Source organism: Bactrocera latifrons, unplaced genomic scaffold (genome assembly GCF_001853355.1).
Source record: "Bactrocera latifrons isolate USDA-ARS-PBARC rearing strain unplaced genomic scaffold, ASM185335v1 scaffold_4, whole genome shotgun sequence".
Taxonomy (NCBI): domain Eukaryota; kingdom Metazoa; phylum Arthropoda; class Insecta; order Diptera; family Tephritidae; genus Bactrocera; species Bactrocera latifrons.
This window is the reverse complement of record NW_017537045.1, coordinates 4077673-4092741: the sequence shown is the minus strand read 5'-3', so window position 1 is coordinate 4092741 and position 15069 is coordinate 4077673. Positions and strand designations below refer to the sequence as shown.

General features: G+C 34.1%; 1 protein-coding gene across 4 annotated transcripts in view; it reads left to right on the top strand.

The window, feature by feature from the left end:
* Positions 1 to 15069, top strand: part of LOC108972435 (protein sprint) — a 553725-nt gene that overhangs the window by 132646 nt on the left and 406010 nt on the right. The window contains exon 1 of one of the 4 annotated variants that reach the window (XM_018939002.1): positions 13340 to 14290. The exons of the other annotated variants lie outside the window; for them this stretch is intronic. Within the exon in view, the coding sequence (XP_018794547.1) occupies positions 14261 to 14290 (30 nt within the window). The 5' untranslated portion in view covers positions 13340 to 14260. Of the gene's footprint in view, positions 1 to 13339; positions 14291 to 15069 lie in introns of those variants that run through there. 4 annotated transcript variants of the gene reach the window in all.

Sequence of the window (15069 nt, the reverse complement as noted above, 5' to 3'; positions counted from 1 at the left end):
AAGTGGTAATTGTAATTGTTGTTATGTAATTAATCATTGCATTACCAATAGTGATTGTGTTACATCAGTACTTTTTTCCATTTTATTTATCTGTTTTTAATGGCATTACTAGTTATGTGTTTAAAATTCTTAATTACTTGTAGTAATGATTTTTTATCGTTGTTAGTTATGTAATTAAAGATTCTATATAGTATTTAGAAGATTAATTACATGTAGTGTTTATCTTCCATTAATAATTATTTTTCCATTTCATTTATCTGCTTTTGATTAAATTAGTAATTATATGGCTAAATATTTTAATTACTCATCATAGTAATTTGTTATCGATATTACTTGTATAATTACAACTTTTCATTAGATGTAGTAATTATTTTTCATCAATATTTTGTTTATGTTAATTTATTTAACATAATTTCGATTACATATTTAATTACATTTTGGAATTACATGTTTAATTACTCAATTMCTTTTGATTAMAATTTTTGTTTAATTACAAATAAWAGCATACAATTACATTTCACGTAGTAATTAATTTTCATATTAATATATTAWTTTTAAATAATAATTACATATTATCAGTAATTCTTTTTTATATCAATACTTTTAATTACAAATTTAAATTTCCAAGTAAAATTTATGTAGTAATTAATTTTCAAAAATAATAATTTTGTATTGTAATAATTGTAGGTTTTCAATATATTTATTTTCTAATATAATTATTTAAGATATTTTTTTATAATTAATCACTATTTATTTTTAGCTTTCATATAAATTTTTAGAATTACTATTACAATACAGTTAATTACAGCTTTACTCGCACTAATCACATTTCATTTGGATTTATTATTTTGTATTTAATACGAATATTGTATTAAATACAAAATAATTCTTAAATTAAATTACTTTAATTACTCGTGGTAATTATATTTTCAAAAAATTACATGTCATATTTTTGATTACAATTGTAGTTATGTATTAAGAACTGTTGATTTTTCATCAGCAATAATATTTTATATTATATTTGAGTTTGTGATTACTATTGTAATTATGTAATTATTTATAGTATTTAATTACCCGTAATAATTTTTCTTCATCAGTAGTTATTTTGGATTTAAATAAATACTACTTTACAATGAAATATATATTATATATTTTTAATTGATGTAATTTAAAAACGTTGTAATTACAACTTTTAATTACTTATCGGAAATTAGCATCCTTAAAATAAGTATGAAATAGCATTCTATATATTTTTTGCATTTTTCTTTTAGCAACAAGGCATTCGGACCTTACTTCCTTCTCCTTTAAAATACAGAAATCAACTTGCTTTTGTTCCACCCTATACATACTAACATTCGCGCTCGTTTAGCGAGTCAACTCACTGTTCGCCGTTTGCATGTACAAATGACTTCATTAATTAATCTCAATTGTTAACGCAAAAAATGCACTAAAAGTGATGTATTAACTGCATTTAAAGAATTACCGTTAAATTGAAAAGTTTTACGATTTCATTACGCTACAGTTCAATTATATAAGTAAGTAATGGGAATATGTTTCTTTATGTAATTACACAGATAAACGGCATGGGGTTAAGCAAATATTTAATTAATGCTACAAATACACATATATATGCATATAAATATATATGTATATATATAGCATGTGTATATACTATAACATTTATCAGCGGGTAATTAATTTTGTATTTAGTTGCTGCCGGCTGCGAGGCTGGCGTGCTCTTATTATCTGATCGGCGCTACAACGAATTATACTCCTTACTGGCGTGCGTATATTCGAATGACAATACTTGCGCATACTATTAATATATTATGTATATACACTCTTATGTACATATGTATATGTGGCACATATATGTATGTAAATAGCTTTGAATGTCTCCAGACTCTTATCAGATCCTGCAATTAAAATTAAAGCTTGACAAGACTGGCAAAAGCTTTTAATTAATGATCCTCCTCTTAACCGAAGTGGTTCAAATATTTAGCAATTCCATAAAATGCTGTTGACTTTTCAGGATTTATATTGTTAAGTATTGGTTTAAGTTGAATTGAATTTCTTAGCAATAAATATTATACTTTTATACTATATTTATTGCTACTGCAAGATTTAAAGAAGCTTTGGGCCTCATACTGGTTTCAAAGTTGAATAATTCAAGTTGTGTCATAAAGCAACCAATTCTATAAAGCTAATAGATTCGACCACTAATTGATTTTTAAGAAAGAAACTTTAGATTTGAAAACCTTAAATTAACCCTTGTGAAAAATTATTTTATAATTCCCTTTACTTCTACAAAAAAACGTCAAACACTAAAAATATTGATAATCATATGATCGTTAGGTAAATTTTCTGATTTCACATGAGACCATGAACCCAGAACTCCTAAGTACTGATCAAAAAGATCGTCGGAGATTGACTAAACACCATGATCCTGCCACAAGTTTATTGAGGCGCCTAATATCAATTCCAGTTGATTCGCCAAGTTTGCGAAAAATATGGCAACCAAGATGCTTCAACCTTACAGTGGCGATGAGTTGGACAGGGGAGCAGAAAGTGTCCAGAGCTTTGCTTTTTAACTTTGATAAGTTGCGGCCTCTAAAATATTTAGCCTCACCGTGTGAGTGCCAATGGCACATTATTATTTGCGACGGCTGTCATTGCGGCTGTGTGAGTCCGAGAGAGAGCTAGCAATTCAATGCATCTTTTACATTCGACTTAATGCCAGAAGGCTTTCGCAATCCTACGACGCTGGTTGCTGATCAACATTTGCTGCGCTCGCGTTACGCGCATAGATCCAACGCCCGAAATGCACAAAGACAGAGCTCGTTCCCATCCTGTTGGATATTTCGTATGGGTGCTTATCTTGCAAGTTCATCGGGTTTAAAATTTCCGACGATTCCTCTCTGGCCAGACATCCAGATAAGTTTAATATGAAAGTTGCTTGATGTCACTTCTAAAGACGTTGCGGTCACAAGGCCTGGTTAGCAGCTCTGCTTTCGGAATGGACGCATACCACTCTAAAAGAATTTCGCAGAAGTACATCTGCTGCTAAACTAGCTTGAAAGTTAAACTTCAAATCTTTCATAATTAGCGCTGTGGAAGATCTATAAAGAATTCTCAGAACTAATTTGATATTCAACTAAAAAGAAGTACTTGTAGATACTACTTTTTTTGTACTCTCCACTGCAGCAAATAGTTTTCAGGAATGTTGTAACTTGAGATGGTATTGATGAAATCTTAAAAAGAAATCGGTTCTTCATTTTACGTTGGATATGAATGAATATTTACTGCCAAATTCTTCGAATGTCGAATGTTGTACTTCTGAAATTGAAGACAGACTTATAAAACGGCTGTCTTCCACCAATTGAACCCAGAGAGTGCAAAACATATCGTTTTGGTGAAATTCGATTTAGGTCCTCGAAGGCGATACATCTCTTACAGTGATTTTTCAAGCTACCGTTACTGTTTTAGTAAAGCGATTTATGCGTTTTTTTCCAAAAGGGAACGAAGTCTCGACTTTAACTCTCTATTGTTCACGAAGATAAACTACGATTACTGATCAACAGCAACAAGTTACTCAGAGCAAACTCATCTCGAATTTGAGACCTTGCTGTGCATTTCAACCAGGGATAATGGGATGCTCAACTTATTTGAGTGTGAGAGCGCCTCAAAATAAGTGTTTTTTATAACATTTTCCATTATGGCCAGATCGCACCAAATAAGAATTTTTGGACATTTTAAATTAAAATACCTAATATTTATTACGATTGCAAATTATTATATATTGAACTTTTAATATATGGCGAAATTACTTAATTCCTTTTTTATGATTTTATGGTATATTAAAACAACTGACTTTCGATATTTCAATACTTAATAAGGTGAATTAAGCCTGTTAGTTCTAAATTAATAAATGTTTTTAATCATTTGTAATAGAAAATTAATTCTATDATGCATCAAATTACAAAACGTTTCATAATATATATTTAAATTTCGCATTTTCTTTGATTTTCATTATTTTAAATTTTTATTAGCGATTTTGAACGGCGGCAATAAATTCCTCCGTTCATATATATTTTTGATATAATTTCAATCTGGCCGTTCCAGTCATTCAAATTGCAAAACGTCAAAACCTACTCAATCCAGTCAACTGTCAAAGTTCGGTAGGTTTTGACGTTTAGCAATTGCTCTCTCACTTCCATGAGAGAGGAGTTGGAGATCTCATTATCTCTGATTTCAACTGTTTTGCAGCTGTTAACGCAAACGAACTTCCTTACTGAGACAAGCTAAGTTTTTTTTTCAGATGAATGTTATATACTCAGAAACACCTTCCTCTTGGTCGTTGCATACCGCTAGCGATCATAATTTAATATTGCTGTAATCGCCCTCATTGTCCATAAAGTCGAGCACAAAACGGCGGAGCGTTGCACGCGCCAAGTCATCTTGCCTTTACCACAAAGAGCAAATGTTATTTATACAATGTGGACAATTATGGCGGAAAGTCTATTGACCGGCTGAGCTACTGGTCCCATTGCGCCCACTGGCCAGCCATTGCAAACATAGTCAGTCGCTTGTTGTTGTTGCTGTTGGGGCGACGGCGGAGGATAGGCGACAAAAACGGCGACAAGAGCAGCAAATAGCCGACTACAATGACGACAGCGCGGCATCTATTTCTGGTATTGACTCAGCTCGTCGCGGCTATGGCATTGACAACGAAAAGGTGAGGTTGTGCGGGCGGCGTGCGCGTCGTCTCCCAGTGCGCTACCCGGTTCAAGCCATATATGGCAGATGTTAACGCGTTTTTGTTTCATTGTTTATGCTACGGCTTTGCTGTTATTGTTATTGTTTTGTGCGCTTGGCTGCTGTGTTGCGGCTGCTTATCGGCGTTTAGTGCGAGCGAGTTAAATTGTGTGATTTGTTGCAGGCAATTCGCGGAATTCAGTCGCGGCAGACCCGCCTAGCCATATTCGTGGCGACGTTTTAGCCATTTCTGTGCTTGGTTTCGCTTTTAACACGGCGACTGCAGCGCTCTGTCTACAAAGACATTGTTTGTGTTGTTGTTGTGTGATTTTTAACAATTTCAAGTTCATTGCTTTTGCTTTTTTTTTTTAGCTTATTTAGCTATTTAACTTCTTTATTTATTTTTACTGTACATGACTACATATGTTTTCCGCCTTGTTTGAGGGGTTTAGTGGCATAGAGCGCGGCGAATCTGGTTTGCTCCGACTTTAGAGACACATCAATGCGTATTTTACGCTGTACTTTGCAAGAAAGTAAACAAAAGTCGCGACTATTGTAGGAAGACAAAGGAGTAGATATATAAAAATTCTGAAACATTTTATATGTATAGCAACTTCATTATTTTGGATATAATCGCTTCAAAGTTTTCTTGGTGGGCGTTAAGTTTGTTGCGTCCACTTTATAAGGTCTTACGATTAACTATACAACTCTTACTCGTCCAACTCGTTAAACTTATATAATCTGAGCTTGAAAAGTCTTCGCTGCATGCTTTAAAAAGATGCCGGTGAGCTCAATTCTCTCAGGAACATATTTCGGGGTACAGTCTTGTAGTATAAACCCATCAATCACATTTTGTCTACGGAGTAGTGAAGCCGGCGTATTAACAATAATTCCTAGAGATCGATACCTTTAAAACTAAGGATTTAACTCGAGTATATTCAGACATACGAACAGAATAAAGCGACTCGTCTTGCCGAATATTTATATTTTATAGAGCCTTTGGCGTTTCTTGTATGTCTACGTATTGCTTTAGACTATTTTATTTTATCCAAACACCCGTATGAGCTTGCAGTAAATTTTGGAATTATGCAACACCAATGTTAACCCCACACTTCTACACAGCTGCACGAAATTTTCTTAACCGCTGACATACAAAACCAGCAATGTTTCACAAACTGTTGTCTTCGCAATGTATGTCGCCTTTGCGGGCCCGTGACAGTCTCTAACACGGACTTATAGTCACGCACAAATCTAACACCCCTGCGGGCTAGAATTCTCAAAACGAAATGAGACTGCCTCGAATAAGTTCTGGGACGAGTTGCAGGCACAATCACCCGAAGCGCTATCGACTGGAATCCACAAGGTAGATGAAGGAAAGGCAGAACCGCTCTAATCTGAGTAAGAAATTTGAGCATCGACATATCTAGGGTCCAATAAAGTGGCAGTCAAATCAAAAGTTGGGGGCAAGATCGGAATTAATGGAAGAGAGTGGAAAGGGTACAATATACCATATATATGTACTCTATAACTTTTGAAAGTTCTGCGAGAGAATTATTTATAGTCAGTTACGATGAACTCTTAACAAGACAAGTTTAGGTTAGGTTTTACTTCCCGGTTGCCACGCTATACATATAGACACACGTCAGCGCTTTTTGCGAACTTTACGAGCGATTGGATACCTAATTTTCTAGGAGATTGAACTGCGTTTACGAATGTATATTCTAGATATTTTAGACGAGATCTGGATATTGCTGGACAGAAGCATGGGAAAGATTCTAAACAACCGTCCTGCAGTCCTTTCGAGAGCGTGTGAGTAAAAAGCATGTGAGATTTTCTTAGTGACTCTTGCACATGATCTTGGCGATCTTGCACGTCTTTAAGGCATTCCATCTCGCGTGTACCGTATGTCAACACTTTCGGAATTTCAGCTACTAGCCGCCCATCTTTCGAAAAATACAATATGAATACTTTTTATATCGTTGCCTACGTTTTTAGCTATCTCGGAAGCTTTTCTGACACCAAAGGCTTCCGCTTGGAATTTGGCGCATTTAATTGTTGATAGATGTTTAGCGAAGAGCTCTACAAATTTTTAGTCTCACGCGCAGCTTTTAAGCTACCGATGAGGGCAGGCGCTCAACAAGCAGACATTTTAGAGAACATGGACAATTCTGCTCCCTACGGCATTCGACTTTCTTTTATATGCTTGTATATACATATGTACAATTTACTATTTTGTCTGATGAAAAATGTAAACAAATCTTCAAATTAGTGGGCGGTATTCATTGCGCGAATAAACTTTGTAAATTTTCCCATGACCTGTAAAATGAATTTCAATGCGCGTTTAACGAGCCACTTAATAATCAACGTTTATTTTGCTTTTTTTGTGAGCACGGACTTTTTGCCTTACTTGCATGCATATAGTATGCAAATATGCATTTTTAATTACTATTATTTTTATTTTTTTGTTTTTTTGTTGACTCTGTGAAAGCTTTAATTTACACGTTTTTCGGTTAAATAATTTCCAGTTGCTTACTTCACACAATCAACGCTCATTTGTTTTGCATGAAATTTCAATTTTCAACCAATAAATCGGCCCACGCATTTTAACTGACATTTTAGCTGACGAAACAGTCGGTGCGACGGATAGCTATGCGTTGTGCAGAAACCTATAAATTTATGTTTTCATTTATTTGTGTGTAATCGCTGTGTATGCGGCTGTTTGCTATAACGAGTAGCGGTGTCATAATTCAAACTCACCATAAATGTGTTGGATTGCGTAAATTTTACCAAATGAAAAGAACTTAATTGGCAATTCGTTCATTAATTAAGTCAACATTTTTTATATCGATTACTCATATTGCCTTGGTGTTATTAAAATCGAATTTTATTTGAGCTTCGAAAGCAGTGATGATGCCATACTGTCATTATTCTAGTCAGCAGGCTTTTGTAGAATGATGAAAAAACGCAATTTGCTAATTTACTAAATTATGTTTCAGACCAAAAACTCTATTAAGTGAGAGAGTGAGCACTTTGCCAAGTAAGTTTTGCCGAATATGTAAACCAAATGCACCGTTAATGCTTTTCAAAAAAAAAAAAAAAAAAAAAAAAAAAAAAAAAAAAAAAAAAAAAAAAAAAAAAAAAAAAAAAAAAAAAAAAAAAAAAAAAAAAAAAAGTTTTTAATGCAAAAAAAGGTATGAAAGAAGAAGGAACAATATTTCCTCATTGTCTTAGAAGTCGCGTTTTCATTAAAAACGGTGCTGCATTTCGAGACCCCCCATTTTTGTTTTAACAAAAAACACCGAAACTTCAAATTTAATGGGGATTTATTATCATTCTAAAGAACAATCTTTGGCATTTATATTTTGAATATCATCTCTTTCAAATGTTGGCTACAGCTACGCCTCAGGGGGTCCAAGTTTCGTTGACTCGTTCGATCATTTTGACTGGTAATTGGCGAATGACACTCGAATGACGGCCTTGGAGCGAAACATCTGAATCCACGTCCACATAGACTTTAAGCTTGATATATCTCCACATGAAAAAAGTTCAACGGTGTGATATCACACCACTCGAACGATCGCCCAAAATGTGAAATTATCTGCGTTCTCTGAAGAAATCCATCGAATGATGCAATGTGTTGCGAGGTCTTGTTGAAAACAAATGTCGCCGAGATCACTAGCTTCAATTTCTTGCATCAAATACATAGTTCCTTATCATGGCGAAATAACGGTCGACTTTGATGGTTATGCTCTCACCGGCATCATTTTTGAAGAAATATGGACCGATGATTCCACCGGCCCATAAACCACAGCAAAACGTTGTTTTTCTGGACGATACGGCAGCTATTGAATCTCTGAGGCAATTCGCTTGTTTACGTAAACATTGAGACAAAAATGAGACTAATCTCTGAACAAAAGGAGGCTCTAAAACGTCGGATATTTTCGGAACTTTTCAAGAGCCAGAGAGCGAAGCTTCTTAGCACGGCTTCAGTCCTTCCACAAGCTGTATTTTGTACGTTTCCAATTTAAAATCTCGATGTAAAGTGCGCCAAGTCGTTCCATATGTCAGTTCGAGTTTCTGCGAATGGCGCCGAATCGAATCTCCACGATCTTCGTGTACACTCTCAGCTGCTGCATATTTTTACTGATCTATTCGGTCTAATATTATCCAATAATGAAAGCTGGAAAGTGTTCCAAGTAGTACGCTCAGTAGGCCGTTTAAGTTGACCATAAATTGAGCGAAGCGCTCGAAACACATTCTGAACAGCACGTGAATTTTCCTATAAAAGTTGAGTGATTTTCATGAAAGAATGACAAACAATACTGACAGTTTGACAAGACCCACAGTTTATCTGCAAAAAATATCGTTGAAAAAAGCAACAATTTATATACTGTTGGAGAAGTGCCGAGAAAAAGTCTACTGGGTAATTTTGGTTGGCTTAGCTTGAGATATGTAAATACAACTATTTAGCGGGTGGGATCAGGCTCATTTTGTTTATTTTTTTTACACAATTTTATTATTTAACGAAATTTTCAGTCACATGGCAATGACACCATTTATCTCACCAACAACACTTACTTTTTGTGGTGCCAATTGATATGTGTTCTGAGTTTCATTAAGATATCTGAAGCATTACTCAAGTTATAGCTTGCACAAACGGATACACAGTCATTTGGAAATCAACTCGCTTTGACAAACTGATCATTGATATATGTATTTGTATATGGTTAATCTAAAACTAGGTAGCAACATGTTGCGAGAGTATAAAACTGGAAAAGCTTCGAACAGTAAGGTGACCAGAATGCACTTTTGATACCGATTTTTAGAATTTATGTGGTTTTTAGAGTAAGGGGTGTACTTTTTGTTTATGAATGTTTTTTTTTTGTTTTTTTTTGTTTTTTTGTTTTGAAGAATAGTATACATTCCTCCCAAATCCAAAGCTTCCATGCAAAATGTATCTCATTGAAATGAATTAGAGCGCATCGTCGTTGAATTGAAATCAGTTAAAACTCAAGTTTTGAATACAAATTTCCAAATCGTGTGAACAAGTTTTCTGCAACCAAAAGTGTGTCGGCTATGAATTATTTCCTTGATCGAAAAAACATTTTAGCAAATGCCGCCAAAAAAATAAAAAACAGACACAGAAACAATTAATTTCATATAACTTTTAGACGACACAGAAATTAGCGCACAGAAGGCGAAAATGTACAAAAATAAACGAAAAACTTAAAAAAAATATAACAAAAAATTAACAAAAATAAAAACAAAAATAAATGCGAATAAAAGTAAGAAAACATAAAACAATCTCGCCAATTTAGCATCAACTCTGGCGATCAAATGAATTTACGCGCTCGGCTGGCCACCGATCACAAAAAATAAAAATAAAAATAAAAATAAAAGTAAACAATTAAACAATATAAAATGCGAGGAAAACAACAATAATCAAATTTAAAATTCTCAACAATGAAATCAACGTATCTAATTACGATCGTTTACGTTCGAAATATAAAAAGCGAACGAAATTCGGTAAAACACCGCATGCTAAATTAGTTTTTCTTATTGCTTTTGTTGTTGCTTAACGCATGCGATTATCGCCGCAACAGGTTGTGGCGCGCAGGCGTGTAGTCTGACTAAAATATATAAAATGAATATAAAAACAACAATATGTCAGGGACGCGCGTTTAATACATTTATTTACGGCTTATGGGCTTTTTTATTTGTCGAAAATGTTTATAAATATTTATGGCGTTTTACAGCGCCTCTTTTGAGAGATATCACTTTCTCAATTTATTGCAGCAAATATTTAGAGTGATATTGATAACAACAATATGCATATTTTATCTGGTTTTGATAGTTTCTGTTTCACTGAGAGCCCTTTACAAGTCTCCTAAATAAAATTAATAAAAGTGTTGCCACATGTATTTAGTTAAATAAAAATAAAGAATAAATGTAAAACTACAAAAGTTATGTAAAATTTGAGTACCTAAGAGAAAGTATCCACAAAATTTTGTTAAAAAAATATATTAGCGTTGCCAACTGTTTTTAAAATAAATTTAGAAAAAAAAATTTAAAAACGTTATGTATGGTGTTTAAAATTTCATAAGTAAACAAAATAATAAATAAAATTATTTATAGGGTTGCCACATGTAGTTAATTAAAAAATTAAAACTTGGTCTAAAACTATGAAAGTTACATAAAAATTGAGTACCTAAGAGAAAGTATCCACAAAATTTTGTTAAAAAAATATATTAGAGTTGCCAACTGTTTTTAAAATAAGTTTAGAAAAAAAATTTAAAAACGTAATGTATGGTGTTTAAAATTTCATAAGTAAACAAAATAATAAATAAAATTATTTATAGGGTTGCCACATGTAGTTAATTAAAAAAATAAAACTTGGTCTAAAACTATAAAAGTTACATAAAAATTGAGTAACTAAGAGAACGTATCCACAAAATTTTGTTAAAAAAATATATTAGAGTTGCCAACTGTTTTTAAAATAAATTTAGAAAAAAAAATTGAAAAACGCAATGTATTGTGCTTAAAATTTTGTAATTAAACAAAATAATAAATAAAATTATTTATAGGGTTGCCACATGTAGTTAATTAAAAAATTAAAACTTGGTCTAAAACTATAAAAGTTATGTAAAATTTGAGTAACTAAGAGAAAGTATCCACAAAATTTTGTTAAAAAAATACATTAGAGTTGCCAACTGTTTTTAAAATATTTTCACCAAGAAGGTTAATCTGGGGCCCAGTCTTACGCCCATGTAATATATCACTTTTTGTGTCCTTAGAATAAACTTCGTCGTTTGTACGCTTATTTAGAGAGGAATGTGTTTGTTCGTCAGCAGTAGTAGTGAGCTGTAGGTTGTCTGAGTCAAGCTATGTCTGGGTCCGTATCATGGCTTAAATCTGCTTTCTTCGGGCATTCTCTGTGTCTCAGGCTGTGATTACTGCTGCCATGTCGTCCGCGTAGCCAATACTGTTACTAAGATAGCTCCGCATCATGGCATTGATGTAATCGGGGATTCTAAAATTTTTTAAATCGCCGATCTTGCTCGCCCGTCTCGCGCTATTGAAAGCGATTCGAACTCATAAAGTCGCCAACAGAACTATTCGCTTGTATTTGGGGCATCTACGCTATGCGACTTCTACACATTCAATGACGTTATGGATGATTCCTAAAATTGACCTTCCGCGTCTTAAATCGTGTTTTCTGGGACAGAGTCTCCCAGCATCATTGATGGTCGCTTCCAGTCTAGGTTTAAGTAGCTCTTTTAAGAGCTTTCCCGCTGTGTCGAGTATGCATAGTGGGCAGTATGCAAATGACAAGTTGGCATTCTCTTTTCCCCTGCTGATTTGTTTATTTCAGGAAATATTCCAGTTTCGATGCAATCTTTGTACATATTTACGAGTACTGCGGGTTGTTATGCGGCGATTGTTTTATGTTATACTGCTGGGATTCTACACGGGCTGATCGATTCGCTAATTTTGAACTTGCTAGTGGCCAGTAGTAGTTCCTCGACTGTTCCTGTTCCTTGACTGTGAGCTTCTGAAAGTCATTCTGGATCACTGACTCTTTTTTCGTGCATGGGAAAGAGTGCGTTTACTACACCATACGTTTGGATAGCGTTTAAATCAAGTGGTTTTGCTCGAATACCGAGTTTCTTCATTACTATTTTATACCAAAGACACCAAGGCTTTTGTTAACATACTCGCTTAGTTTCTCCAATTTTTCTTTTTGCTATCATCGATGGCATAATTCAGCTCTTTTTTTGCTGTTTGGTATTGCTCGGCATCTCCGAAATGTACTGATGATCGCTACCAGTTTAATCTTCTAGGAATCTCTATTTCTTTATTGAGCCTGCCATGGGTTCTGAAGATTGGGTAATGTCTGCTGGTTTTATTTGCCATATTGAATTGTTATTTGATCAAGCCGCGCAACCATATCTAGAATGCGCTTACCTCTCGAGTCCGTGTTTGGCATATTTCACTCTACAGCTTTCGAGTTTAGGTCTCCGGCGATAATTAGTTGATCTTCTGTTGACCTATTCGTATCCTCAATATTGTCGAGCTTTTCTTGAAATTCTTGTGGGCTGTCGCTTGGCCTCAAGTATCAGCTAATTACTGTGTTTCAGGTTGGCCTGTGGAATATTAATATATTTTCTTAATTCCTATACATTTTGCGGCGCTCGGGATATGGGCGACATGAGGAGGCTGTGTGCGCTCTTTCAATGTGTGACCTGGTTGGTTGCATTTTATGCAAGCACCTTGTCCTCTCCTATATATGAAATAACTAACTAACTACTAACTAACCACTTTTACAGTTATTGAATTTCTAAAAATGAACACCAGGTAAAATATTCCCTCGCAACACAAAAACAGACAATCCCCTAAGTAATTGAAATTGATCATAAATAACTGTGAAAATAAAATAACAAGTGAGAAAATTTCGAATTAACAAAACAAACAGAAAACTCAATTAGTTGTGAGTGGCAAATAAAAGAAAAAAAGTGAAAAGTAAAACAAAAAAAAAAAAAAAAAAATAATTGAAAAAGTGATTAAAGTGATAATCCGCCGAAATGACACGACAGCAAATAAAAATCGTCAAAAATTAATTTCTACGAAGTTATGTGCAAACAAGGAAATCTCAATTTTAGTCATAAATAGGAAAGCACAAAAATTACAAAAACGAAAGCAAAAACAAAAATTTCAAATAAAATCAACAACAAATCAGCTGCGACTACTTGTAAGTGTATGTGCGTGTGTGTGTGTGTGCAAACACAACGTCATCACCTTTCACCGGCAACAAACGCGTGTTGTTGTTGTTGTTGTTTTACTACATTTTACAACGAAATCAATTTGCAGCAACCAAAGAAACCAGCAAACGAGAGATACACATTGGATTAACACACATCCATGTACGTGTATTTGTGTGTGAGCGTGTGTCTCGGCAGCTCACTCACTTATCGGCCAAGCGAAGCGCGCTGGCCACCAACCAATTCACCGATTTAATACATACCGATCAGACCGTACAACAACTGGTCAAGCGTTAATCACTTGATGGTTGGAAAAAAAAAACAACAACAGCAACAACTTTTATTATAGAAGAAGTGAAGGAAAGAAAAAATAAACAGCAGTTACTTGGCGTATTTGCATGGATTAATTTGGCTAACACAACCCACAACACTCGTAACGGTGTTTTCAGCAAGCCAACACACACCAACTTACACACACACAGAAGCAAGCAAATTCCATTTAAAAAGTGTGTGTGTGTGTGTGTGTGTGTGTGTGGTGGCATTATATGGCCAGCGGGCCCAGCTCTCGACCGCTTGTGGCAAGTGTGCTTACTAGCTAGTGCTGGTGTTGTTGTTGTTGTTGCAAGCAGCTGTTTGTGTGATTTCAACAAATTAAATGTCAACACCAAGAAAATATTGAGTAAGCCGTACATAGCAAAAAGGTGCATTAGTACAACAACAAGAAACGTACAACAACAAAAGCCAACATGGTGAATGCCGTAATGGATGCAATAGCGGTAGGTTTATTCAATAATTTTAGCGAATATAAAATATATTGAAAATTTTATTATTAAAAAATTTGCAAGTTTATTAGCTAAGCAACACAGTGGTGGCGAGAAAACATATAACAGTTTTATGAGCAACCGTCTACTTTAGAGATATGTATATACATGCATATGTACGTTAGACGTGTGGTGCAGTCAATATATACATTTGTATGTACATGTGTATGTCTTGTATTCACGTGTAGATATGAATATAAAATTTATGTAAAATATTTTTCTCACGCTAAAATGTTGATAAAAATATAATTTTTTTCATAAATATTTTTCTTACAAATCTTGCATCGATAACTCCATTTTAAAATAAAAAAAAATAAAAAAAAATAAAAAACGTTAACTTCGTTTACACCGAAGCTAAATACCCTTCACAGGTGCATTTCTTTTAGTAACTATGTGTTCAGTTTGTATGGCAGCTATATGTTGTAGTTAACCGATCTGAACAATTTCTTCGGAGATTACATTATTACCTCCAAAAATAATATATACCAAATTTGGTGAATATATCTTGTCAAATGCAAAAGTTTTCCATACAAGAACTTTTTCCCGATCGTACAGTTTGTATGGCAGCTATATGCTATAGTTAACCGATCTGAACAATTTCTTGGGAGATTACATTGTTGCCTTAAAAAATAATCTATGCCAAATTTCGTAAATATATCTTGTCAAATGCAAAAGTTTTCCATACAAAAACTTTTTTCCGATCGTACAGTTTGTATGGCAGCTATATGCAGTAG